General features: G+C 44.2%; 1 protein-coding gene across 1 annotated transcript; it reads right to left on the reverse strand.

The window, feature by feature from the left end:
- Positions 1 to 569: 569 nt before the first annotated feature.
- CEBPB (CCAAT enhancer binding protein beta) lies at positions 570 to 2920 on the reverse strand. The gene has a single exon (XM_063297060.1). The coding sequence runs from the start codon at positions 2425 to 2427 to the stop codon at positions 1381 to 1383; it is 1047 nt and encodes a 348-aa protein (XP_063153130.1). The 5' UTR covers positions 2428 to 2920; the 3' UTR covers positions 570 to 1380.
- Positions 2921 to 26812: the final 23892 nt, after the last annotated feature.

The raw sequence follows: 26812 nt of genomic DNA on the forward strand, positions 1-26812 counted from the left end.
GTTTTTTGCACGTAGATTTATTATGAAGAAAATCTCACATTAGATGAATATATTTGTATGCCATTTAAATTATAATTTCCTAAATATTATTCCCCTCTTTGCAGCAAGGTGCATAGGTCAAATACATTCTAGCTCCATCAGGCAGAATAGATAAAAAGAGATGACAGGTTAAAGGCACTTTCATTACGTTTTTCATCACAAACCTTATCCCTTTCCAATACCCCACCCCATGATTTGTAGTAATGCTCAGGTAAGTAAACAGTTTAGTAACTAGGAAAAGGAACGCAGAGCAGTTAAGAGTGTTTCTGCTCCTGTTCTTTTCTAATGATGTCACTTGATTTTATAAACCATCCTTCGAAATCAAAGGTGTTGAAAGAAATCTCCCTTTCTTTAAACTGATGGGATGGCTCCTACTACAGAAAGTCATCACTTAACAACCATTTCTTTAGTCATGGTCACTAAGCAAGGGCTACCTGTAACATTACCGACTCCAGATTCCATCCCCTCCCACCCCTTGCAGAGGAAAAGCAGGTATTAGGGACATTAGCAACTTAAAAATAACGAACTCATTTTCCATCCTAGCAATAAAGTTTTATTAAAATTGTTCATTAATGCTTCATATGTAGCAAGAATGCATAGATCCCAAAATATACATATGTCTTTTTCCTTATAGAAATAGATCATTCTTTATAATAAAAAACCCAGTAGGAACATCTTTAACAGATTACTCAATCCATGACTGACAGTTACATGAGGTTGCATCATGTATAGCCGGTGTTCCCAGCCATGTTTAAAAGATTGCATCATTCTGAACTCTCCTTCTCTCCTTTATGCTATAATTTTTTTTTAATTTAAATAACACTAAGCACTCAAACTCTCTCCCCCCCAAAAAAAATAAAATAAAAAAAAACCTCTGCAAAGACAATCATATTGGATATTAAATGGCTTCTTATGTTGAGTTTGGTACCGGTTTTTTTTTCTTAGAAAAAAATAATGAAGTTGAAAAACTATGGATTCCTCCATGAAGTTGCAGAGATAAACAGAAACCGCCCGGAGAACTCCCCCCGCCAGCCGAAGGAGTCGCACAGCAAGAAGCTTATGGCGGAAGGTTTCTCCCATCGTCGAAGAGGACGAATTAAAGGCCAAAAATATATAATATATTATATATATGCAAACCCTCGGGGCTCTCTATTTCCATCCCCCTCCGACCCGCGCTAGTCCTGAAAAGAGGGGAAGAGGCACCCCCTGGATTCCAGCCCCCAAACCGCTCCATTCCTCCCCGGAAGCCCCCCAGCCCCGCGCCCAGGCGCTTCCCCGCCCAAGCCACTGCGCTGCTCCAGCCGCGTCCAGCTTGTTCCGGGCCGGTGGGGAGGGAAAGGGCTAGCAATGTCCGGAGGTCGCCAAGAGCGGTTCGGGCAGCTGTTTGAACAAGTTCCTGAGGGTGCTGAGTTCCCGGGACAGCTGCTCGACCTTCTTCTGGAGCCTCTCGTTCTCGGCCGTCAGTTCCAAGACCTTGTGCTGCGTCTCCAGGTTGCGCATCTTGGCTTTGTCGCGGCTCTTGCGCACGGCGATGTTGTTCCTCTCCCGGCGGATCTTGTACTCCTCGCTGTGTTTGTCCACGCACTTCTTGGACTTGTTCTTGCCGCCGCCGCTGCCGCCGGGGCCTGCCGGGTAAACGGCGCCGCCACTTCCTCCTCCGGCCGCCGCGGATTTCGAGGAATCGGACGGGTTCGGGGTGCCGGGCGGGCTGGACGAGGAGGAGGTGGAGAGGTTCCCGCTGCTCCCGCTGGGCACGGACTGGTAGCCCAAGTAGGAGCGGACGGTGCTGCCGTAAGGCGAGGACATTCCCCCCAGGCCGGGCCCAGCTGCGCCGCCGCCGCCTTCCTCCTTGCGGGCCCCTTTGCAAGAATCCAAGTGCTCGAAGACCGGCTCCACTTTGGTCTCCACCATCTGCGGCGGGAAGCAGCCCAGCAGCGGCCCGGCCTTATGGTTCTGCCCGACGCCCGGGTGGTGGCTGTGTCTGCCTAGGCTGATGTAAGCGTAGTCGGGGTGCTTCTTCCCGCCGCCTTTATAGTCCTGCTCGGAGAAAAGATCGGAGAGGAAATCTTGGCCGCTGCTCCCGCCGTTGCTGCAAAGAGGCTCAAAGTTGCCCCCTGCTGCCGTGGAAGAAGGAGGCGGCTGCTGCGGCGGCGGCGGCTGCTGCTGCTGCGATGCTAAGGGGTCCAGGTAAGGGCTGAAGTCGATGGCTCTCTCGTGGTCCCCCACGGTGAGCTCGGTCATGGAGCGGGCCCCCGCCGCCCGGGGGTGCAGCTTGTTCAGGGCAGCCAGACAGTCCGCCTCGTAATAGAAATTAGCCACTTCCATGGATTTAAAGGCCGTGGGCTGGAGGTGGTGGCATGCCTGATCCCAGGCAACCAGGCGTTGCATGAAAGCAAAAGGAGGGGAGCGGGGGGGGAAAGGGGAATCTCGGCCACCAGCGGCCCCCCTCCAAAGCCTCCAGAGCGAGAGAGCGGGGACGTCGCAAGCGCCGGCCGAGGGGGCGCCGGCCGTTCCTCTGCCTTCTTGCCGACCCCTGAAACTCCCGTCCAAAGCCAGGGGAGGGGGCGCCGGCCCCTTCTTCAAAAATCGCGAGGCGCTGCTTAGTCGCTGCCGGTCGGGCGCCCTGGCTGCGTCGGGTTCCTCCGGACCATTTGGCGGTAGGCGTCGAGTCCTCTCCTAAAGTCTCTTGACTTGGGAAAGTTCCTTTGCTCTCAGTTATTTATAGGGGCGGAGCAGCCCAAGCAAGCAAAAGGAGGGAAAAAAAGGTCATTCGCTGCCTGCCTGCCTGCCTGCCTGCCGCGCGCTCCGGCGCACGGAGAGAGCTCGCTGCTGGCTTCAGCCTCAAAGCACGGCGGTCGAGGAGCGTCTGTGCCTCCCGGAGCCTTGGCCATTCATAACAAGGCGACACCACGGCGCGATTCGAGGAGGAGGAGGAGGAGGGGGTGGGAGCAGGGCTGGTTGGCCCGGGCTCGCCGCGAGGGGTGGGGCGTCTCTTCAGCCGGGGCAAAGTTTGGTGTGCGTGTGATCTTTCTCCTCAGCCCCAGCTGGGTTTTCCCAAAACCGGAATGTGTGATCCGGGCTCGGATGGAAGGCTTTCGCAGTCAAATCCACTGTTTCTTTGGCACCCCGGTTTGGGGAGAGAAGTTCCTTTTTCAAGCAAAGGTGTTCGTTTGCGCTCCTATTCCGGGGACGCACCCTTTTCGTGCCGCGTTGTCCCAGCGCACCCAGCGAGGCTTGGGTGGGATCGCCTTACAAATATATTTACGAGGAAGCCTTGTTGAACTCAGCCACCGTGCTTTGGATCCAGTCACGAAAGTAGATCTCTTACCTTCCCAACAATCGTTTCTGGGTGGAGAAGAGTTTCCAAAGAGAGTTGAGGCTGCAAAGCTCAAAGACGGTGGACAGATATCCGCTCAAGGCAGCACAAACAAAAGATCTGTGTTTGTGTGACATGGTTGTCCATGATTAACATCATGCATGACATAACCCAATGTTCTGGGTTTCCATGACACTTTGCATCATAAATTATGCAGGCAGATTTTACACAATATCCTGGCTAACATTTGGTTGGCTAGATTAGAATTCGGGGTGTCATGCGAATAGACAGCTTTTTGACTATTATTGTTACCCCTCTGATAAAACTGATTTCAAAACAAACCAGCATAAGATTGTGCTGTTAGTGACTGTTAGTGTGGAAACAAGGTCTGTTAGGAAATAAATTTTGTGTCAAATGTGGATGTAGCAAATGGGGAAGAGCTATTGCCATCTTTCAGAGAGAGAGAGAGAGAGAGATAGTTCCTGGAGGCTTCAGATTAACTAGTTTTGCACTCTAGAACCCTGAATTATATGCTCCCTACCCACCCCCACCCCTGGGCACAACATTCTACCTTCTGCTATGGAAAAAGGAGGGATTGAGTAAAGGAGCCTATAGATGTTACTAGAATTGATCGGTGTATAATTTCTTCAGTGAAAGGCATGGGGCTGGAACATGCCCAGACATTCCGCCACAAGTTGGAAACATTTCCTTCTTCGGACCAGAGGATGAGGAGATGGTGTGGCGCCCTGTGTCCTTTCAGAAGGAGGTTCTCCTTTGGTGATTGCTCTACATATTTCTGGGTACTTTTCTGTCAGGGAAAGCAGGACAATATCTGATTCCTCCCAGAAGACTGTGTGTGGTAGCACCTTTCCAGGCTAACAAATGTTATTAAAAAGCAGAAATTTTCATGAAGTACAGCTCACTTCAGCAGATGCACAGTTGATGTGCATGAAGTTCCCAAAAGCGTGTCCCTTTTACTAACATCTGTTAGTCTGAAAAGGTGCTTGGCTACCCTAGACCAGTGTTTCTCAACCTTGACAAGTTTAAGCTGTGTGGACTTCAACTCCCAGAATTCCCCAGTCCACACAGCTTAAACTTGTCAAGGTTGAGAAACACTGCCCTAGACTTTGCTGGCTGGGGAATTGCTTTGCTGGCTGGGGAATTCTGGGAGTTGAAGTCCACACCGCTTAGAGTTGCCAAGGGTGAGGAACCCTGCTCTAGGAAATCCAGACGCCCCCAAGGAGATAAACCGAACCTCACTTTTCCCTCTTCCCCTTGGAAGTGAAATGTGAATGGTCTTTTGTCCAAGATGACCCCATCCTTTCCCCACATGTATCTTTTGCAACCATGAGCATCTTCATTTGGTCTGGCATGAAAACACTGCATTTTAAATGGCATCCTTGGCATGGCACTGATGTTCCTTGGCAAGTTTGAGTCCTCATTGTCTTCTGAGGTCTCCCCAGTCAGAGCTGAGGAGGACCACAGCAAGCTTGGATGTAATGAACTTTGAGACCCTGTTTATGTAAAAGAGGCCCACCTTGGCAGCCAGATGTATGGTTCCCCTCACTGACGCCCACATTTACCTGCATACAAGGCCGTGACTCATTACCAGAATAAAGGGCACTAATTCGAAGCAAAACGTATAATTAAAGAAAGCAGGAGTGTCTTTTGCCTTAGCAAAGGCAATCCAGCACTGGAGAGCAAATGACATTGCATCTCAGAATAATGTGAAGCAATCCTGTGGTGTGAGAACACTAACGTTAAGCCAGAGGAACAGGTATTGCATTATGCGATTCACCAGCCAACTGTTTATGAAGGCCCAAACCTCAGAGATTTTAAAAAGAGGAAGGATTCAAAAAATGGGTAGTATAGCCATGCCCTCTTTTGGTCCTCTTTTCAAATTGATCTTATTTGTTGGGATAATTTTTAGAAAGGAATCTACAGCTGTTCTAGGCTTTGGTTCTATAGCATGAAATTATCATCTTAAAATCATGGTTCTAGTTCTCACTGTTACAAGTAAAAACAAAGTAAAAACATTGCATATTGTATTTTTAAAAGACGAGGAATGGGTTCATGGTGATTAATATCCAAATTAGGCTTATGTTTTTGATACATTTTGATCTTTGAAAAATCTTGTGTTAGCCATTTTCCCTTCATAACGACATTAATTTTATTAATTTTTTTTAGACTTTTTAATCCCATTTTTATTATTTTTATAAATAACTCAAGGCGGCGAACATACCTAATACTCCTTCTTCCTCCTCTTTTCCCCACAACAACAACCCTGTGAGGTGAGTTGGGCTGAGAGAGTGGGACCGGCCCAAAGTCACCCAGCCGGCTTTCATGCCTAAGGCAGGACTGGAACTCACAGTCTCCTGGTTTCTAGCCCGTTGCCTTAACCACTAGACCAAACTGGTCTATATCTATTATAATTAATAACATTATTATTATTTCTACATAATACAAGTTCTGCAGAGACCTCATGAGCAGCACTTCTGGTGTATTTGTGTGTGTGTGCGCGTGTGCTTTAAATGGTGTTTGTGAAATTGACAAGGCTTTCTCCAAATTTCCTTGGACACAGTGATCTGGGAATGGAGGAAATCAGCATGCTGAAATAGATGAGACTTTCCTCCAGCCTTTCACCAGAAAAGGAAAAGAGTGACTAAACTACCATTGGGCAGATGCTTGGTGTAATGCAAAAAGTGGAGAAGTTGGGTAAAAACTGTGCCTGTTAATTGAGGGGTTAATATAGCCTTCCTTATTCAAGTGACCTCCATATATGTAAGACTACAACTCCCAGCATTCCTAGATAGTAGGATCAATGACCAGGTTGGCTAAGCATTGCAGGATTTTATCGTCCCACATACCAAGAGCTTAAGAAGGCTGGGATGAAGGATGAAACAAGCTCTTTCAAATAAGTACAATCCTACCACACATTTCAGGAGGAACAGATTTCTTCACAAATGCAGAACACTTGAAAAAATGTAATTATTCACTTTCCTTTTCTTTCTCTTGTACATATACATAGTTGTAAGTAAAAAGTTGCTTTAGATCAGTGTTGCTTAACCTTAGCAACTTCGAGATGTGTGGAATTCAACTCCCAGAATTCCTGAGCCAGCATGGCTGGCTGAGGAATTCTGGGAGTTGAAGTCCACACATTCTTGAAGTTGCCAAGATTGAGAAATAGTGCTTTGGACTGGATTGTAGAGCAGGACTTCCATTATTCTTGATACACACCCGTCTCCCTTTACTTCCCCCCAAAAGCTCCTTCTTCCATCATTAAACTATTGGAGTTTCAACCAGGGAGATTGGTGGCGGTGGCTTTTATTCAATCCCCAGCTCTATCATTGGGAAGCATTCAGGCTCAAATCCTTCTCCAAATTCAGAGAGAGAACCTACTTGGTTCCCAGCCTGGCTCCTCAGGAGCTGGTGCCCCGTCTTCCCCACCACCTTTCCAGGAGAACCAGACAAAACTCTCTCTTTCTGTAGGTGTTGGTGATTTCATCCTCAGGTTAAATTAAAAGGCCTTGTTCCTGAGGTGCTCCCTTTCTTATGAAGTATAGATCAGTGAAGTCACAGAAACTGGAGCCTCCCACACTGATGAAGCAGGGGGAGATCTGACTCCCAATAAAATGTCCCTTGGAGTGAAATTTACTTCTCCTACATGGTAATGACTCTTTATGACTGTATGCACTCCTTCCTTTCAGCTGATGCAGGGAGTTGCCCTCTCGAAAGTCTTCTCTGGAGATTGAGTAATGAGCAGACATTTTCCTGTCCTCTTGGAGAATGAACTAAATTTCTCTGAGGGGCACCTAGTTACCTTCCCCTTTCTACCAGCTTCCCTTCTTTTCTGCCTTTGCCTGGCACCCTCTCTGCCCTTTTTGCCCTCCCCTCTTGCTTTCCCTGGACCAGCCTTTCTGAACCTTTTGACCCTGGAGGAACCCTTGAAATATTTTTCAGGTCTCGGGGAACCTCTGCACATTCAGGCTCAAATAGAGGCCACAAATTACAAAACTTATATTTGTTGCATGTGTAGGTCTATAGATATATATGCATTAACAGTGTTCTTAAATTAAAAATAAAGAATGGAACTTACCTCTTTAATGTGAAGTTGCCCAAATTTGAAATAATTTTTAAATAAACTGTGATTTCCCAGGGAATCCCTAGTGACCTCTCAAGAACCCCAAGGTTATTGGGGTTGAGAAACCTTGTCCTGGACTATTTTATGATCCCTGGAACCTATGGATAGTATCAGCAGGAAGCACTGGCACTGGTGGCCATCAGAGCTTGGATCCCACTCCAGCCAAATTGGGGGGGGGGGGGAGATGCCACCACATAGCAGTTGCTTGCAATCCGATCCTTTTCTGCCTCTTACAGTCTAGGCTACCCATAGAGTTTACAGCTTTCTTCCTTGCAAGCTATGATTGCCTCCCCTGCTTTTCTGATGCCCAAAGGGTGCCCTCAGAATCAACTGGGCGTATTCATTAGACGTGTTACATTCTGGCCACAGACATTGTGTATTCTTGCAGAAGAAAATGAGAAGGAGTGGGGCAGTGGACATTCACACAGCGACAAAGAGAGATTTGAACATCCAGCTGTGTTCATTCTCCATTTGCCGGGACTGACTCTAGACCACGGCTGGGTTTACCCAACATCCTGACTGAAATGTGGTCAGCTTGTAATGCAGACTTAGCAAGTGTGCTTGGCCTAGTGAACCCTGGGTTTAACATAGGGGTCAGCAGCCCATAGTCTACAAGACCCCTGGAATGTGCAGGGCCAAACTTTCAGCTCTGTTTTTTAAGAGTTGGGGCAAAATTGGGTATCTTGAGCTCCCCCCCATCCCAAATAAGAAAAACCATGATAGTTTGGAGGTTTTACTTAGACCCCTCGAAAACAAAATAAGGGCTGAAGAAAAATAGTTCTCCCTTTTCCAGTAACATCCTAATATTACCTGATGCACCCCTGAGGCCTTTAAGGACCAAAATACAATTAATAATAATAATAATAATAATAATAATAATAATAATAATAATAATAATAATATAATATATTTATATGCCATCCAACTCCCAGCTCCGTGACTCAGGAAGACTGTCCTTCCCTGTCATAGCATGTTGTGTGAATGAACCTGTAAGAAGTAATTGAACTATCATGGAACTACCGAATCACAAAGCATACCATATCTCAGCTGCAAAAAAATCCTTGCAGCCTTTAGATGGCAGCACTGGGTTTTTCAAGAAATGGTGTTTTTTGTATCTCTCTGCTGCCATCAGATGGTCATCTGGATTTTCTTTTTGCCTACATAACATTACAGTGCAAAAGATGTTCTGAAATGTCAGTAAGCATTCATGAAGCATGCCAAGTCATAGCTGTAGCAATGATTTATTGAATAAGCCATCGTAATTTAAACAATAGGCTAACTCATAAACCATGGTTGGCAAATCAGAATTACTAGATTGCCACAATGTGTTAAACCCAAGTATGGAGGTTCAGGGTAAGCCTGAACCCAGTGGCCTTGAACAAATCACTATGTTGCAGAGTTGTTCTGGGGAGAAATTGGAGGAACAAGTTTTATGAACCCCTCTTGTGAGGTCTAATGTGTAGGAATAAATCGATTCAAACCACATTACAGCTTACCAAGTAGTATGAACCCTGGATGTGTCTGACAGTTACAGTCTATCTTTTAGTGGGTCATTTATCCTTCTCAGGCCCAAAGACTGCAAAGAAAAGGAGAGGGGAGGAGAAGGACATGGTTAAAGGTGTGCAATTTCTTTTCTTATTGTTGTTAATAATTTTATTGAAGTTTTAATAAACATAGTAAAAACTAATACAAACTAAACTAGAAGAAAAAAGAAAAGTCCAGAAGGTGCAGAAAAAAGAAAAAAAGAAAAAGGCAACAAAAACAATAATAAAGGTCTTCCAACCTTCATTACACTGAGCATAAGCTAATATACTAACTTTTCACCCTCTTTTAAAGTTACAAATTTAAAAAAAATCTCCCCATAGCCTAACTTTTATTTATACACAAACCAGAAATCGTCATCTTTTCAGCCCTAGTTCAGCAAAAAGTCTATTAGGAGTTACCAGAAATATCAAACAAATAGTTTATCCCTGGTCAAATAGTCCAACTTTATATTCCTTCTTTTTCGCTCTGCACAATCTTGATCTTTAAATCATTTCTATGGCATTGCAGGATTTGATCTTTCATCACTCTTTGGCATTTAAAAGGAGTCTCCAAAGCTTTCACCAGCCTACTTTGTAAATCCCATAAAGAGGCATTGTCCAGAATTTCTTGTCGCAGGTGTTTCATGTCCAGATCCTTTTCTTAATTTGTCTTTTGTATTCCCATTTTGGTAATCTCAATTTTGTAGTCTTCCATGCCTTCAAACTCTATAATGTCTATGTCAGTAAAGGTTTTTTAAAGTTTTTCTCATCATCTTCTAAAACTTTACCTATTGAAACCTGTATCCTTTCAGAGATACTAGTTATTAATATTTCAGTCCATGTTTCAAAAAACTCTTTAAGATAAGAAAAAGTTATAGCTGGCTTAGTCATTTTAACTCTTTTCTGCCTTGTCCTTTAGTTCCCTCTAGTGTCCATTTGCAACCTCCATCAAGTCTTAGTTCCTAATATGGGTTTAGTTATTTTTCATTTGTTTCTCATGAGTATATTATTTAATTATATACTTGTTTTTCAAATCTTACAGCAAAAATAACCAATATGCCAAATCTGTCTGGTCTCCCAATCTGTTTAAAACTTGCTTAAATCAAAATCCTTTCCTTTTTCTTTGCTTTTTTCCAATTGTATATTATTTTAAATTCTTAAATAAAATTTCTTAAATCCGAAGGAGGAGGTAGAACTCACCAGGTGTCAAATGAAGTTCACTGTTTTGAAGGTCTCTAATAGCCATAAAGCGGTTAAATTGAGCATTTCAGAATGTGAATAGAAAGTGAGTGCGGCAGGCTTAGTGTCGCCATGAAAGGCTCTGCTGAGAGCAAAGATGTCGTATCCCTTGGCTCCTGCCACTCAAACCCATGGGAGACTGCTATTTTATGGTCTCCTCATGAGGAGCTGCCATTCAGAACACTTGTGGGCGATCTCCCAATCTCTCCTTCTCTGGAGAGATTCAAAGGACTGGTCTACTTGACAGTCTTTCATTCTTCACAGTGGTTGTTTTCTCTGCTTGTTTGCGGAGACGCCTTCAGTCAGCCATAACTCCCACCAGAAGCCAAAGGTGGGCAGTTTCTGATGATTAAGAACTCTTTTTCTCCTCTGAGCAGGCCTGATGCTGTCACTGTTGCAGACTTAAATATAAGTTTATTTGCCCACTTTTCTCCAGCATCTTGCTGGCTGAGAGTGATGAGAGTTCCTGTCCAACATACCCAGCAGTGGAAGGCTTCTAAGAGAAAGCCTGTTACATTAGCCCAGTGTTTCTCAACCTTGGTTGAGAAACACTGCATTAGCCTCTTCTTCTTATTGCACCGAGATGTCTGGGGAAGGCCACATTTTTTAGCCAGGCTTTTAATACTTAGAGCTCTGATTTGTTGGTGCCACACAACCAGCTAAACTCAGGTTAAGAAAACATGGTTGCCATGTTCATACGAATGCTGTACTCAAGCTGTTTTATGGCTCAAAGCAGGGGCACAGATTTTGCATTGGCTCAAGGGCTCTACTCCAAAAGTAGAACAAGCAGGGAGTAATAAATAAAATGGATGTCTTAAGGAGCTGCAAGGCTTAAGATACCCAGTTTATCCCTTAAGCTTCCCCAATGCAAAAAATGAAATTGTTGGCCTTCCCAATGTGGCCCCCAGCTGTACTTTTGCACGCTGGCTGAAGGCAGTTTAGCACAGGCATCAATAGGAGAGGCCAAAGAGGGATGGGCAGGTGACCAAATGTGCATGACAACAACATCAGACAAATGTTGTGACTTTGTGTCAGATGTTGGGACACAAATACATAATGGCATTTGAACGATAACATCACCATGTGCATTGTCATTGTGGCATCATCGTGGGTTGTAGCATATACCACTGGGGCCTAGTTCACACAACTAAGACAATAGCTAAGTCCCCAAAATTCACTGCACCACCACCTAATTAACGCTCTTTTAGCCTAGTCTAGCTTGCTATGCAAACTAAGCAATTTTGCCTTCATAGGAAGACAGAAAGCTGTCTTCTACCTCACTTCAATCTAGCTCAGCAACTCTGCGGTCTTCCCAGCAGCTTTTCCATCCCTGTCTGGAATTGCCAGGGTCTAAAGCCAAGACATCTTCCATATAAAAAGGTATAACCTCTGAAGGTCCTTCCATGTAGAATGCTGGCATTGTCCCACAGTGGCAGCATTCTCTTTGTTCCCTTGCTTGTATCTTCCTTGGGCAATTAGACCAATGTTTTGTCCATTTCTGCCCCTCCAAACTGCAGAATTTCTCTTTTAGAATTTGAGATGCCTGACCTCCTCAGTGGTGGACAGCTGTCTCTCTGCAAATAAGTCCCTGAGTGTCACACCCCAGCTCCTTGGCTTGCCTCCTCCCCACTGCAGATCAGTAGCTAAAGGGCCACAGGGCCTTGGTGCCTTCACACTTGGCTTCAGGACATTTCAGCAAATGGTGGCTGTTCCTGATTTCTACCCACCACAAACAGCAGTGTGGTGTGGGGAACATGGCACTGGCAGGCAGCCACTATTTGCACAATTGCATCGCTCAGAGGAGAGAGTGTTAGGCAGTTTGTCTGGAGTGTCAGGAGAATAATTGCAGGCCCTTCAAGGTTGCTTCTGAGGAGGAGGAAAGAATTTGGGGATGGAACAGTTAGCAGTGAGGAAGTGGCCAAAACTACAGCTGGTGCCATCCTTATCCCTGAGACCTGCAGAAATAACATGCTTTTCCTGGTCAGATGGGGAAGGTCCATCAAGGACTTTTTGACACTCCATGGAAGAATATGAAATCGGTTCCACAGAATTCATCAGCCAGCAAATTTAACATAGAGGCCCAGATCTAGAAGTGTAATGCCCATTCAGTGTTCCTGGTTTATTGTGCTTGTGCTAAATTGTTTTTTCAGCTATGTTGCAAAGCAGTGGATGCCTGTGACAAATGTTCACCCCATTGCAAATTCACTGAATGTTTGCTTTCTCTCTAATGTTGTGCAATGTCCTTTCTTTTTTTCTTAAACCAATAACAACAAAAAATCAGCATTAGGCCCATGTGAGTCATCATGACTCTTTCTGATACCTTATTTGCAAAAGATGGCCCTTTTATAAAATGCAGATATTTCCACTCATAAATTTGATTTACAAATGGTCAGTTTGGAATGTCACAGAAGAATCAACAGCATATGGGAGCAGCAGCCCATAGTATTTGGAGGGCACCAGGTTGGAAATGCAGATTTAATAGCACAATTAAAAAGAAAACCACCAATTTGTTACTGTATGTGTTTTCATGGACTAGAATCTACTTCAGTGCATCACTTGAAGCAGGCTCTAATCTAGGAAAGTTTAGACTACAATTAATCAGTCTTTAAGGAGCCAGGAGATTCAACATATGTGTTTTTATATTATTCAGTTTCATGTGAAGAAAAAGGGTTTGAAATCTAAAACCTTGAATCACTGATGAAAGTTCCACTGAAAAGGTCCTGCTTTATTTGGGATGTACTGCCAAATCTGACCACTCTTCTTCTGCAGCAGGCAGCTATTCACAAATCACTTTGAAACCATTTATACAAGATGGTGTTATTGTGAACCAAGAGATTTGTGTTTTTAATTGTTTGCTGTTGTTTAGAAGAGAGGGAGATAATTCGTGTCTTCCTGAAGCTGTGGAAACCCAGCCTATGGAATTCACAATGTCCTGGCACATCTGAAGGATACCAGATTGGGAAAGGCTGTTCTATAGCAATGGGTTCTGTGCTGAACTCTGAAAAGGAATGGGCCAGTATTCAAAGCATGCCTTCGAAAAAGTGGGCAGAGGTTTTTGAGGAGAAGCCTACCCCCTCACTTCTTCTGGCTCAGGTGATGCTGACTTGGGTGATGTCCTTTAAACTCATCCTCTTTAATGTTCACCTCTGACCAGGCACTCCCAACCTTTGCAACACGTGAGGTTGCACAATTTCAACTTTATCTGGCCAAACAATGCTCTTTGCCCTGCAGAGCTCACAAGAGACGTCACCTGGTGATAGGCTGCTCCTGTCTGTTGCCTCTGGGATAGTATGACCAGAATGCCTTCCTCTACCTGTTAAAAAATTTTCCAGTGCTGCAGAAAGGTCAAAGTAGCAGCTGAATGCAGATCTTTGGGGAGGAAATGGTGGGAAGAACCAGCCCATTCGGACCACCCCTTTCCTGTGCAAGCAAGATGGAATTTTCAGCAGTTCTGTGACACATTGCTTCATTTTTGAGCATTAAGTATGAATTCATGGTATGCATTGTCTATAAAGAATAAACATGCATAATTTGAGTTATACGTAATATGTCTTGGAGTGGTCTTTTACATGCGCATGCACGCGATAGCTTTAGTACTATGGCCTTACCTTATCATTACACATATCTAGATCATGGGTACACAATTTTTGGAGCCCTTTGAGTGATCTGCTAAGGGTTTGACTCCCAAAAGTGGCCAGGCCAGGACAAAAATGAAAGTTTAGTATGTTTGCTGTTTAATAATTTTCTCCTCCTGTCACATTAAAAATTACCAACTGATGTCTACTTTACAGTACCCCCAAAGGTCTTCTGGGGGGTTCAGGTTGGGTTTCCTGTTAAATTTTGAGTGGATTCACACATGGCCTGTGTCCACATGACATGTTTAACCAGGCTAGTGAAGTATTAGTGGTTGCATATGCGTAACATGTTAAGCTTTGGATTTGTTTGTGGAGGGGAGTGGTTATGACTTAGGTGTATCTGTGAATTTAAGCCATCTGAAGGTTGATAGTTCAACATATTGTGCCACCCAGCAAATGGGTTAGATTAGGAATACGTTTTAGCATGTAACATGAGAACATTCATTGAAATCAAGGTGATGTGCTAATGACTAATTTAAGTACCACTGATTTCAGTGGATGTTCTTTAAAACCTAGACCCAACCCAAATGACTGCCTGGGTTGACAGATTAATCCTAAACCCAGATTAATAAAACATTATTGGCATGTTTACACACAACAGATCTCCAAACAACCATATTGTGGCTAATGCAATGGCCTGGTTCACATGATATGCAGCTAGATTCTCTCATTCAGTGACCCACAAATGATCCAGTTCTATTTCAGCCTAGCCTAGCATAGTGTGCAAACATAGCCATAGTGTTACTGATGTTTACCCATGCTGGATGCATTTCATTTACTTTTTGGTGAATTGATTGATTATACAAACATGAGCTCCATTAGGAATTCATTACTGTAATTCACAGGAGATGGATACTGAATTGAAGGTGTTCCTATCGGAGAAGAACATTCATTCCTTTAGAATTGTCTTTATGGCCTAGTATTGTCACCCCATAGTTGGTATTTCAGTGGCCGGGAATTCTTGGAGTTGAATCCCAGGAGCTCCAAAAGGTGCCAGATGGTTATGAAACCCAACGAGGTTTGTTTGAACAACTATTTCTTTATTTATCACAACAACAACCACAACCCTGTGAGGTGAGTTGGGCTGAGAGAGAGTGACTGGCCCAAGGTCACCCAGCCGGCTTTCATGCATAAGGCAGGACTAGAACTCACAGACTCCTGGTTTCTAGCCCAGCACCTTAGCCACTAGACCAAACTGGCTCTTACCTGATGTCTTCCAGATGTGTTGGATTATGGTTCCCATAATCCCTGGCTATCATGGCCACCTGAAGAGGGATGCATCTAACTAGACGTGGGTGAAGCTCTCTCCTAAACCAAGCAAATCTTCTTTATGTTTCATTTTCTATCTACCCCATGTGTTATACCCAAACAAGACCATCCACATTGACCTAGATTGTTCAGAAATAATTTCAAGGAAGCATCAGGCCCATTTCATCCACTTTCATGCCTAAAGTGGGACTAGAACTCTCATACTACGCCTGATTGGCTCTTGGGCTGAGAGAGAGGGACTGGCCCAAGGTCACCCAGCCAGCTTTCATGCCTAAGGCGGGACTAGAACTCTCCATCTCCTGGATTCTAGCCCGTTGCCTTAACCACTAGACCAAACTGGCATTGCACATTTAACAATTGTTGATAATGTATGATATTGCACGAGATCCTTGGTAATCAGTCCATGTCCAAGAGCAACATTCTCCCCCATTTCACTTAATCCTCCCCCATTTAACAACTGTAGTGGTATTATAGCAATTTCAGAACATGAGTTTATTTGCATTAATGGTTTACAGTATTGGTACACAAAGACTGTCTGATCTGGTTCGAGGTCCAGTTCTTTGGAAACAGTCCAGTTCACTCTCAGTGAGATCTAATCCAGCTCAACACATGTGTAGTGAGGTTCAGGAAAAAAACAAACCAAAAATTTCACTCTGTTGAGTCCAATTTGAGAAAGAGAATAACATATATGGAACATCCTCCCACAGAGTGTAAGATTTCAGCACAGAAACTGTGGAAATGTTTTAAATATTTAAAGATGAAGCTAGCTTATTCCAAACAGAAATGAAATAACACTTGCTTGCCCTTGCTTTAGTTTAATTTTAGATTTCTGTATATTTTGTACCCAGAAATACACATCCTATGTTTTGTATATCAAAAGCAAATAAAAATGAAATCCTTTCAATATCTACATAAGGAATACTTTATATTTAGTTCAGTAGCACTTACTCTAAAGTATCAAAGAATTTACAATGTCTTTGTTAAGTCTTTCTTTTTAATTTTTTTATCCCACCTTTATTTCTTTATAAGTAACTCAAGGTGGTGAACATTTATTTATATATTTATTTTATTAAATTTTCCCACTGCCCATCTCCCCCCAAAGGGGGGACTCTGGGTGGTTCACAATAAACATTAAAATACCATAAACATAGATATCAGATACAAATATAATGTAAGCATAAATACAATATAAAATCCAGATGATGACGATAATCGTGGTATGGTTCATGCATATCTAAAGGGCCATTTTACGGCGCTAACCATCTCCAGGGGTGATAATTCCCCCTCCCGCCCCAAGCGAGGTGGCAGAACCAGGTTTTTAGTTGTTTTTGGAAAGCCACAAGAGATGGAATCTGTCTTATCTCTGGGGGAAGGATGTTCCAGAGGGCGGGAGCCACTGCAGAGAAGGCCCGCTTCCTGGACCCCACCAAATGGAATTCTCTTACAGACGGGGTCCGCAACATGCCCTCCCTGCATGATCAGGTGGGACGGTTTGATGCAATGGGGATGAGACGGTCCCTCAGGTAACATAGCTAATACTCCTTCCTCCTCCTATTTTCCCCATAACAACGACCCTGTGAAGTGGGTTGGGCTGAGACTAAATGAATGGCCCAGTCACCCGGCCGGCTTTCATAAACAAGCCCAAACTTCCAGGTTCAGAACAAATCAGATACTTGTTCTGATGAAGATTTCACAACTTACAGAAGCTATCAAAACTCTTCAAATTTCTCTACATATTATATATAGGAATGGGGTTTCAGAGAGCAGCCCTGCATATCATCACAGGGATTGAAAAGAATTTAAAATTCAGTTTAACCAAAGATAAGTTACTGGAGACCATAATCTTTTTTTTCCAACACTGAAATCTATTTATGACTACTTAGAGTAAATATCACTGACAGGCTTTGTGTAATGCACAAAGTCATGGTTCCTTAACCATGGTTTCTCAAACTACAATTACCTGGGTTTTACAACATATAAGCCCTAAAACATTATTTACAAACCACAGTGACTTGTTTCACACATCATTCTAGCAACCACATTCTATCTTTGCATGTTGTGGGAGACTAGCCATTGAGTTCAGTGTGATTTTCCCCAGACTTACATGAGTAAAGTGTGTGATATGTGTGAATATGGCCTCAGCTGATGTTCCAAAGTAGGTTTTACTTTAGATGTCTCCTTTCATCTATGAAGGAACTGCTTTGGAGACACTCAAAAGTGGGGATAAATCTGAATTCATTTCCTCAAACTGCAGCCCAGGGAAGAGTTTGGTTGAACAGGATCAGACAGACAGTTTGGTGTCTTCTAGAAAGTTTGGATTATAACTCCTACAATTGCTTGTCCATGGCCATGCTGCTAGAAGCTACTGGGATTTGAAGTCCAAAATGTTTGGAGGATACCATGTTGCCTCCTCTCAGCTCCTCTTTTCTTGTGCTCATCAAATTGAAAGCAATGGCTGTTAAGCAACTTTGCAGACCCAAATCATAGCTTGAATCAACTATATTTTTGCTGAATTGAATACTGCAATCCAGCAATAGCTGGTTAGAACCGATAGCACAATCAGATGTAAGGTTATTCTGAGGTGTTGCTGTGCAGGAATTCAGTGTTCTAGCAGACTTCTCTGTCTTCTGCTTCTGTTGTACACTTGCATTGTTATGATTGACCTTTAGGTCTACAGTTGGATGTTTTATATGTTTATAAATGTCGAGTCTATAAATGATAAGAATGGGATATACATTCTTAAGCTACCCTACACCAAAAACGGAGTCACACTGTCCTGTGGGGCCTATTCCCAGTTTTGCTTGTAAAGTCACAACTTGATGCCGTTGAGTTCTACATGTTAGGATCTGCATTATGGCTTAGACACCTCTGCATTAACAAAATCCCCTGTATACAAAATCCTTTTGTATATAGTAAAACTTAACCTTCCAGATATACATGCATAGGAGAACACTGTGTTATCGTGTTCCATTGTTTTCACTGGAATGTCGTTATGACTGATTTTGTGTGCTTGTCCCCTTAGCATAAATCAGCCTTTTATATCCTGGTACATTCCAGTGGTTTGAACTTCAATTCCCATGGTCCCTGGCCAGCACAATTAGAGGACAGCAAGACAGGGAAAGCTAAGCTAAATATTTACTGGAATATCAACATAAGACCACAGAATAATTGACACAAACACCAAGTGGGAAATAAGTCAATATCCAGGCAGGAACATCTTCCAGGAAGATGACCACTGCAGTAGCTGCAGGACAGAAATGTCAGGAAATAGCAGTCCTCTTTAGCAGTTTTCTCAACTCTCTAAGCCAGTGTTTCTCAACCTTGGCAACTTTAAGATGTGTGGACTTCAACTCCCAGAGTTCCTCAGCCAGCCATGCTGGCTGGGGAACTCTGGGAGTTGAAGTCCACACATCTTAAAGTTGCTAAGGTTGAGAAACACTGCTCTAAGCAGTTTCAACCAATTCTGACTGCACTTTTATGTCCATCCTGCATCTGAAGACTTAACAGTCCTTGGGTAGTGGGTAAGCCAATGACTTTTCAACATACTCACAAACACCTTGTCTGCCAGAGGTTTTTTTTTTGTCCCTATGGTAACTAGAGATTAAGAACTTTCCTGAGTCATGATTGTGAGCTTTTACAGCCCCCTGGTGGAGAAATAAAGAATAGAAAATTCAGAACTGGACATTATTTTTATTCATGGCTCCTCTTAAATGGCAGCACTAAAATGTAGTTATCTAGTAAGGAGCTGGCTTAAAGCATGCCAGCACAAAAAAATACTGACTGCATTTCCAGCCCTGGCAACAAAGCAGAAGAAGCAGAAGGCAGGGATAAAGTGGCTGGGGGGAAGCCACCTTTGGCATCAGTTCTCTGTTCCATGTAGCAATCATTCTGGGGATCCAAGGACTGGCACTGGAGGAGCCATTCCCCTCCTTTTCTCCCACTTCTCCTGCCACCTGTCAGCCCTTCGAGATAGATGAGACTATGAAACCAATGTCATGTAGGCCAATACTAGTAAAGGTAAAGGTTTCCCTTGACATTAAGTCCAGTCGTGTCCGACTCCAGGGGGCGGTGCTCATCTCCGTGTCAAAGCCAAAGAGCCGGCGTTTGTCCGTAGACACTTCCGTGGTCATGTGGCCAGCGTGACTAAACGGAACGCCGTTACCTGCCCGCCGAAGCGGTGCCTATTAATCTACTCACATTGGCATGTTTTTGAACTGCTAGGTTGGCAGGAGCGAACTGCTAGGTTGGCAGGAGAGGCCAATACTACTTTTATTGTAAAGTTATACTGTAGTAACAGGATCTTGCAAATCAGACAGCCCTCCCGTCCCTCCCTTTATCTTCATATGGACTAGGGAGGGGCCTGAGATGTTTGCTCACATTACATTCCTGCCCTAGACTCAAGTTCCTTTTCTCTGACTGTTGTCTCGGCAGCAGCTCTTCCTCCTGTCCCTCAAGGCCATTCACTCTGCCTTCTACACCACTCTTGGCAATTCTCTTCTGTTGGAAGAGACCTTTCCCAACTCTCACGCCCTTTCTCATGTCACTCACGGTAAGCTTTTGCAGCTCTGTTTCCCCTCCTACCCAGTGCCAGCTCTGGTGGGAAAAACATCATCATTCACTTAAAGTGGGGTAGGGTAGGCTTGGGTGAGTGGGTGCCTGGGATGAAGGTTTTAGCCATCTTCAAGTTCCTTGGGTTTCAGGTTGCTGGCAAGGGGGTGCTCCACACCAGCAACATGCCACTTGGTCTAATTTGGAACACAGGTCTGCTGGTCTTCAGGAAGTCCAAGTGACAGGAAGAGCAGTAAACCTGTCTACCAGTCTTTGCTATCACTGGTCAACCTCTGTCCAGAAATAGCCCAGCCTACAGGTCAGTAGGGCACAGAAGAGGCATGGGGTAAAGGTCCCATCCATCAACCTGTCAACAGGCCTAGGTTTGGACAAAGATTTACCAATCTTAAAGAAGACTGGTTTGCAATGCTTCCTGTCATCCAGACTAGAAGGGGAAACTGATAAAACTCATTAATTTCACCTCAGCTCCCAAATATCACCAACTGATGAAGTATTGCAAAGAAATGCCATGGCATCCCCAAGTAGGCCATCAAGAATGGCCTCAATGTAAGCCATATGGCTCTGCCTCACTGCACTTAGGTGGGCTAGTCTTCTGTAGGATGACAGGAAAGGACAAGCAGGTGGAAGCAGCTACCACATCACCTGCTCACACCAGTGAACATCCTGGAACTCTTCATGGTACCCTGTGCCATGTCCATAAAGGACTCAGTGTTCCAAAACACAAGTGTTTTCAGGCACACAAGGAGTCCACATAAGCTCAGTCAGGCTTTCCTTGGGAAGGTTCGTTCTGAACAGGCAAGTAGATTGAGATGACATGGTCGCAGAGGGCAGCGGCAGCTATCAGTGACCCAAGGGAGGGGGGGATGCCTATGACAGTGTCCTAGCCAATTTTCTCCTCCAGAAAATTAGAAACGTCAGAGGTAAATTCCAGGCAAAAATGGGTATGATGAAAAACAAAGATGGCAAGGACCTAACAGAAGAAGAAGAGATCAAGAAAAGGTGGCAAGAATATACAGAAGACCTGTATAGGAAGGATAACAATATCGGGGATAGCTTTGACGGTGTGGTCAGTGAGCTAGAGCCAGACATCCTGAAGAATGAGGTTGAATGGGCCCTAAGAAGCATTGCTAATAACAAGGCAGCAGGAGACGACAGCGTCCCAGCTGAACAGTTCAAAATCTTGCAAGATGATGCTGTCAAGGTGATGCATGCTATATGCCAGCAAATTTGGAAAACACAAGAATGGCCATCAGACTGGAAAAAATCAACTTATATCCCCATACCAAAAAAGGGAAACACTAAAGAATGTTCCAACTATCAAACAGTGGCATTTATTTCACATGCCAGTAAGATATTGCTCAAGATCCTGCAAGGTAGACTCCAACAATTCATGGAGCAAGAATTGCCAGATGTACAAGCTGGGTTTAGAAAAGGCAGAAGAACTAGGGACCAAATTGCCAATATCTGCTGGATAATGGAAAAAGCCAGGGAGTTTCAGAAAAACATCTATTTCTGTTTTATTGACTATTCTAAAGCCTTTGACTGTGTGGACCATGACAAATCGTGGCAAGTTCTTAGTGGTATGGGGATACCAAGTCATCTTGTCTGCCTTCTGAGGAATCTGTATAACAACCAAGTAGCAACAGTAAGAACAGACCAAGGCACAACAGACTGGTTTAAGATTGGGAAAGGAATACGGCAGGGTTGTATACTCTCACCCTACCTATTCAACTTGTACGCAGAACACATCATGCGACATGCTGGGCTTGAGGAATCCAAGGCTGGAGTTAAAATCACTGGAAGAAACATTAACAATCTCAGATATGCAGATGATACCACTTTGATGGCTGAAAGCGAGGAGGAACTGAGGAGCCTTATGATGAAGGTGAAAGAAGAAAGTGCAAAAGCTGGCTTGCAGCTAAACCTCAAAAAAGCCAAAATTATGGCAACCAGCTTGACTGATAACTGGCAAATAGAGGGAGAAAACATAGAGGCAGTGACAGACTTCGTATTTCTAGGCGCAAAGATTACTGTAGATGCTGACTGCAGCCAGGAAATCAGAAGACATTTAATTCTTGGGAGGAGAGCAATGACAAATCTTGATAAAATAGTAAAGAGCAGAGACATCACACTGAAAACAAAAGTCTGCATAGTTAAAGCAATGGTATTCCAATAGTAACATATGGCTGCGAGAGCTGGACCATAAGGAAGGCTGAGCGAAGGAAGATAGATGCTTTGGAACTGTGGTGTTGGAGGAAAATTCTGAGAGTGCCTTGGACTGTAAGAAGATCCAACCAGTCCATCCTCCAGGAAATAAAGCCAGGCTGCTCACTTGAGGGAATGATATTAAAGGCAAAACTGAAATACTTTGGCCACATAATGAGAAGACAGGACACCCTGGAGAAGATGCTGATGCTAGGGAGAGTGGAAGGCAAAAGGAAGAGGGGCCGACCAAGGGCAAGATGGATGGATGACATTCTAGAGGTGACGGACCCGTCCTTGGGGGAGCTGGGTGTGGCGACGACTGACAGGAAGCTCTGGCGTGGGCTGGTCCTTGAAGTCACGAAGAGTTGGAAGCAACTGAACGAATAAACAACAAACAACCCCAACTAACTCACTCACCCACCCACTCACCACCACCCCTGCCTGGAGTTTTCCACTGGTCAAGAAAATAACAAGCCTTCCCCAACTTGATGCCCTCCAGGTGAATTAGTACTACACGTTGGCCAGAATTCTGGGAGTTACAGTCCCAGCACTTCTAGAGGGCACCAGGATGTAGCTGCCATATACAACTCCATGCCATGATATAACGTAGCCACTAGATGGCACCCAACTGTTATGTTGTTTATTTGTTTAGTCGCTTCCGACTCTTCGTGACTTCATGGACCAGCCCACGCCAGAGCTTCCTGTCGGTCGTCAACACCCCCAGCTCCCCCAGGGACGAGTCCGTCACCTCTAGAATATCATCCATCCACCTTGCCCTTGGTCGGCCCCTCTTCCTTTTGCCTTCCACTCTCCCTAGCATCAGCATCTTCTCCAGGGTGTCCTGTCTTCTCATTATGTGGCCAAAGTATTTCAGTTTTGCCTTTAATATCATTCCCTCTAGTGAGCAGTCTGGCTTTATTTCCTGGAGGATGGACTGGTTTGATCTTCTTGCAGTCCAAGGCACTCTCAGAATTTTCCTCCAACACCACAGTTCAAAAGCATCAATCTTCCTTCACTCAGTCTTCCTTATGGTCCAGCTCTCGCAGCCATATGTTACTACGGGGAACACCATTGCTTTAACTATGCGGACCTTTGTTGTCAGTGTGATGTCTCTGCTCTTAACTATTTTATCGAGATTGGTCATTGCTCTTCTCCCAAGGATTAAGCGTCTTCTGATTTCCTGACTGCAATCAGCATCTGCAGTAATCTTTGCATCTAGAAATACAAAGTCTTTCATTGCCTCTACATTTTCTCCCTCTATTTCCCAGTTATCAATCAAGCTGGTTGCCATAAGCTTGGTTTTTTTGAGGGTTAGCTGCAAGCCAGCTTTTGCACTTTCTTCTTTCACCTTCATCATAAGGCTCCTCAGTTCCTCTTCTCTTTCAGCCATCAACGTGGTGTTGTTGTTGTTTATTCGTTTAGTCGCTTCCGACTCTTCGTGACTTCATGGACCAGCCCACGCCAGAGCTTCCTGTCGGTCGTCAACATCCCCAGCTCCCCCAGGGACGAGTCCGTCACCTCTAGAATATCATCCATCCATCTTGCCCTTGGTCGGCCCCTCTTCCTTTTGCCTTCCACTCTCCCTAGCATCAGCATCTTCTCCAGGGTGTCCTGTCTTCTCATTATGTGGCCAAAGTATTTCAGTTTTGCCTTTAATATCATTCCCTCAAGTGAGCAGTCTGGCTTTATTTCCTGGAGGATGGACTGGTTTGATCTTCTTGCAGTCCAAGGCACTCTCAGAATTTTCCTCCAACACCACAGTTCAAAAGCATCGATCTTCCTTCGCTCAGCCTTCCTTATGGTCCAGCTCTCGCAGCCATATGTTACTACAGGGAACACCATTGCTTTAACTATGCGGGCCTTTGTTGTCAGTGTGATGTCTCTGCTCTTAACTATTTTATCGAGATTTGTCATTGCTCTTCTCCCAAGGATTAAGCGTCTTCTGATTTCCTGACTGCAGTCAGCATCTGCAGTAATCTTTGCACCTAGGAATACAAAGTCTTTCACTGCTTCTACATTTTCTCCCTCTATTTGCCAGTTATCAATCAAGCTGGTTGCCATAATCTTGGTTTTTTTGAGGTTTAGCTGCAAGCCAGCTTTTGCACTTTCTTCTTTCACCTTCATCATAAGGCTCCTCAGTTCCTCTTCACTTTCAGCCATCAAAGTGGTATCATCTGCATATCTGAGATTGTTAATGTTTCTTCCAGAGATTTTAACTCCAGCCTTGGATTCCTCAAGACCAGCTTGTCGCATGATGTGTTCTGCATACAAGTTGAATAGGTAGGGTGAGAGTATACAGCCCTGCCGTACTCCTTTCCCAATCTTAAACCAGTCCGTTGTTCCGTGGTCTGTTCTTACTGTTGCTACTTGGTCGTTATACAGATTCTTCAGGAGGCATACAAGATGACTTGGTATCCCCATACCACTAAGAACTTGCCACAATTTGTTATGGTCCACACAGTCAAAGGCTTTAGAATAGTCAATAAAACAGAAATAGATGTTTTTCTGAAACTCCCTGGCTTTTTCCATTATCCAGCGGATATTGGCAATTTGGTCTCTAGTTCCTCTGCCTTTTCTAAACCCAGCCTGTACATCTGGCAATTCTCGCTCCATGAACTGCTGAAGTCTACCTTGCAGGATCTTGAGCATTACCTTACTGGCATGTGAAATGAGTGCCACTGTTCGATAGTTTGAACATTCTTTAGTGTTTCCCTTTTTTGGTATGGGGATATAAGTTGATTTTTTCCAATCTGATGGCCATTCTTGTGTTTTCCAAATTTGCTGGCATATAGCATGCATTACCTTGACAGCATCATCTTGCAAGATTTTGAACAGTTCAGCTGGGATGCCGTCGTCTCCTGCTGCCTTGTTATTAGCAATGCTTCTTAAGGGCCACTCAACCTCACTCTTCAGGATGTCTGGCTCTAGCTCACTGACCACACCGTCAAAGCTATCCCCGATATTGTTATCCTTCCTATACAGGTCTTCTGTATATTCTTGCCACCTTTTCTTGATCTCTTCTTCTTCTGTTAGGTCCTTGCCATCTTTGTTTTTGATCATACCCATTTTTGCCTGGAATTTACCTCCAATGTTTCTAATTTTCTGGAAGAGGTCTCTTGTCCTTCCTATTCTATTGTCTTCTTCCACTTCCGCGCATTGCTTGTTTAAAAATAATTCCTTATCTCTTCTGGCTAACCTCTGGAATTTTGCATTTAATTGGGCATATCTCCCCCTATCGCTGTTGCCTTTTGCTTTCCTTCTTTCTTGGGCTACTTCTAGTGTCTCAGCAGACAGCCATTTTGCCTTCTTGGTTTTCTCTTTCTTTGGGATGTATTTTGTTGCCGCCTCCTGAACAATGCTGCGAACCTCTGTCCAGAGTTCTTCCGGGACCCTATCTACTAAGTCCAGTCCCTTAAATCTATTCTTCACCTCCACTGCATATTCCTGAGGAATATTCGTGAGCTCATATCTAGTTGATCTGTGGGTCTTCCCTAATCTCTTTAGTCTGATCCTAAATTGTGCAAGAAGAAGTTCATGGTCTGAACTACAGTCAGCTCCAGGCCTAGTTTTTACCGACTGTACAGATGTCCGCCACCTTTGGCTGCAAAGGATGTAATCAATCTGATTTCGGTGTTGTCCATCTGGTGAAGTCCATGTGTAAAGCCGTCTCTTAGGTTGTTGGAAGAGAGTGTTTGTTATGCAGAGTGAATTGTCTTGGCAAAATTCTATCAGCCTATGTCCTGCTTCGTTTTGTTCTCCCAGGCCATACTTACCTGTAATTCGAGGTGTCATTTGACTGCCCACCTTAGCATTCCAGTCTCCTGTGATGAAAATAACATCTCTTTTAGGCGTGTTGTCCAGTAGGTGCTGCAGATCCTCATAGAACTGCTCTACTTCAGCTTCTTCAGCATTTGTGGTTGGGGCGTATATTTGGATCACTGTGATGTTAGATGGCTTGCCCTGAATTCGAATTGAGATCATTCTGTCGTTTTTGGGGTTGTATCCAAGCACTGCTTTAGCCACTTTACTATTAATTATGAAGGCTACTCCATTTCTTCTGTGGTCCTCTTGTCCACAGTAGTAGATCTGGTGGTCATTTGATGTGAAGTGGCCCATTCCAGTCCATTTCAGTTCACTGACGCCCAGAATGTCTATCTTTAATCTTGACATCTCACCAATAACTACATCCAATTTGCCCTGGCTCATAGATCTTACATTCCAGGTTCCGATGGTGTGTTGATCCTTAGAACATCGGATTCGCCGTTCACCACCAGCACCGTCGGCCGCTAACCGTCCTTTCGGCTTTGAGCTAGCTGCGTCATCACGACTGGGGCTAGTTGAGCTCATCCTCTGTTCCTCCCCAGTAGCATTTTGACCATCTTCCGACCTGGGGGTCTCATCTTCCGATGGTATACCGACATATCTCTGGTTGTACTGATCCATTTAGTTTTCACGGCAAGAATACTGGGGTGGGTTGCCATTACCTTCCCCAGGGATCGCATTTAGTCTGACCTCTCTGTCATGACCTTCCCGTCTTGGGTGGCCCTTCACGGTTTAGCTCATGGCATCATTGAGGTGCTCAAGCTCCAGCACCACGACAAGGTAACGATCCTTTGCGGAGATCAACGTGGTATCATCTGCATATCTGAGATTGTTAATGTTTCTTCCAGTGATTTTAACTCCAGCCTTGGATTCCTCAAGCCCAGCATGTCACATGATGTGTTCTGCGTACAAGTTGAATAGGTAGGGTGAGAATATACAGCCCTGCCATACTCCTTTCCCAATCTTAAACCAGTCCGTTGTTCCGTGGTCTGTTCTTACTGTTGCTACTTGGTCGTTATACAGATTCCTCAGGAGGCATACAAGATGACTTGGT

The sequence above is a fragment of the Candoia aspera genome, chromosome 3 (genome assembly GCF_035149785.1).
Source record: "Candoia aspera isolate rCanAsp1 chromosome 3, rCanAsp1.hap2, whole genome shotgun sequence".
Classification (NCBI taxonomy): Eukaryota; Metazoa; Chordata; class Lepidosauria; order Squamata; family Boidae; genus Candoia; species Candoia aspera.

Excerpts from the sequence above, each read along its gene's own strand:
- CEBPB (XM_063297060.1), bottom strand. The coding sequence starts at position 2,427 with ATGCAACGCCTGGTTGCCTGGGATCAGGCATGCCACCACCTCCAGCCC.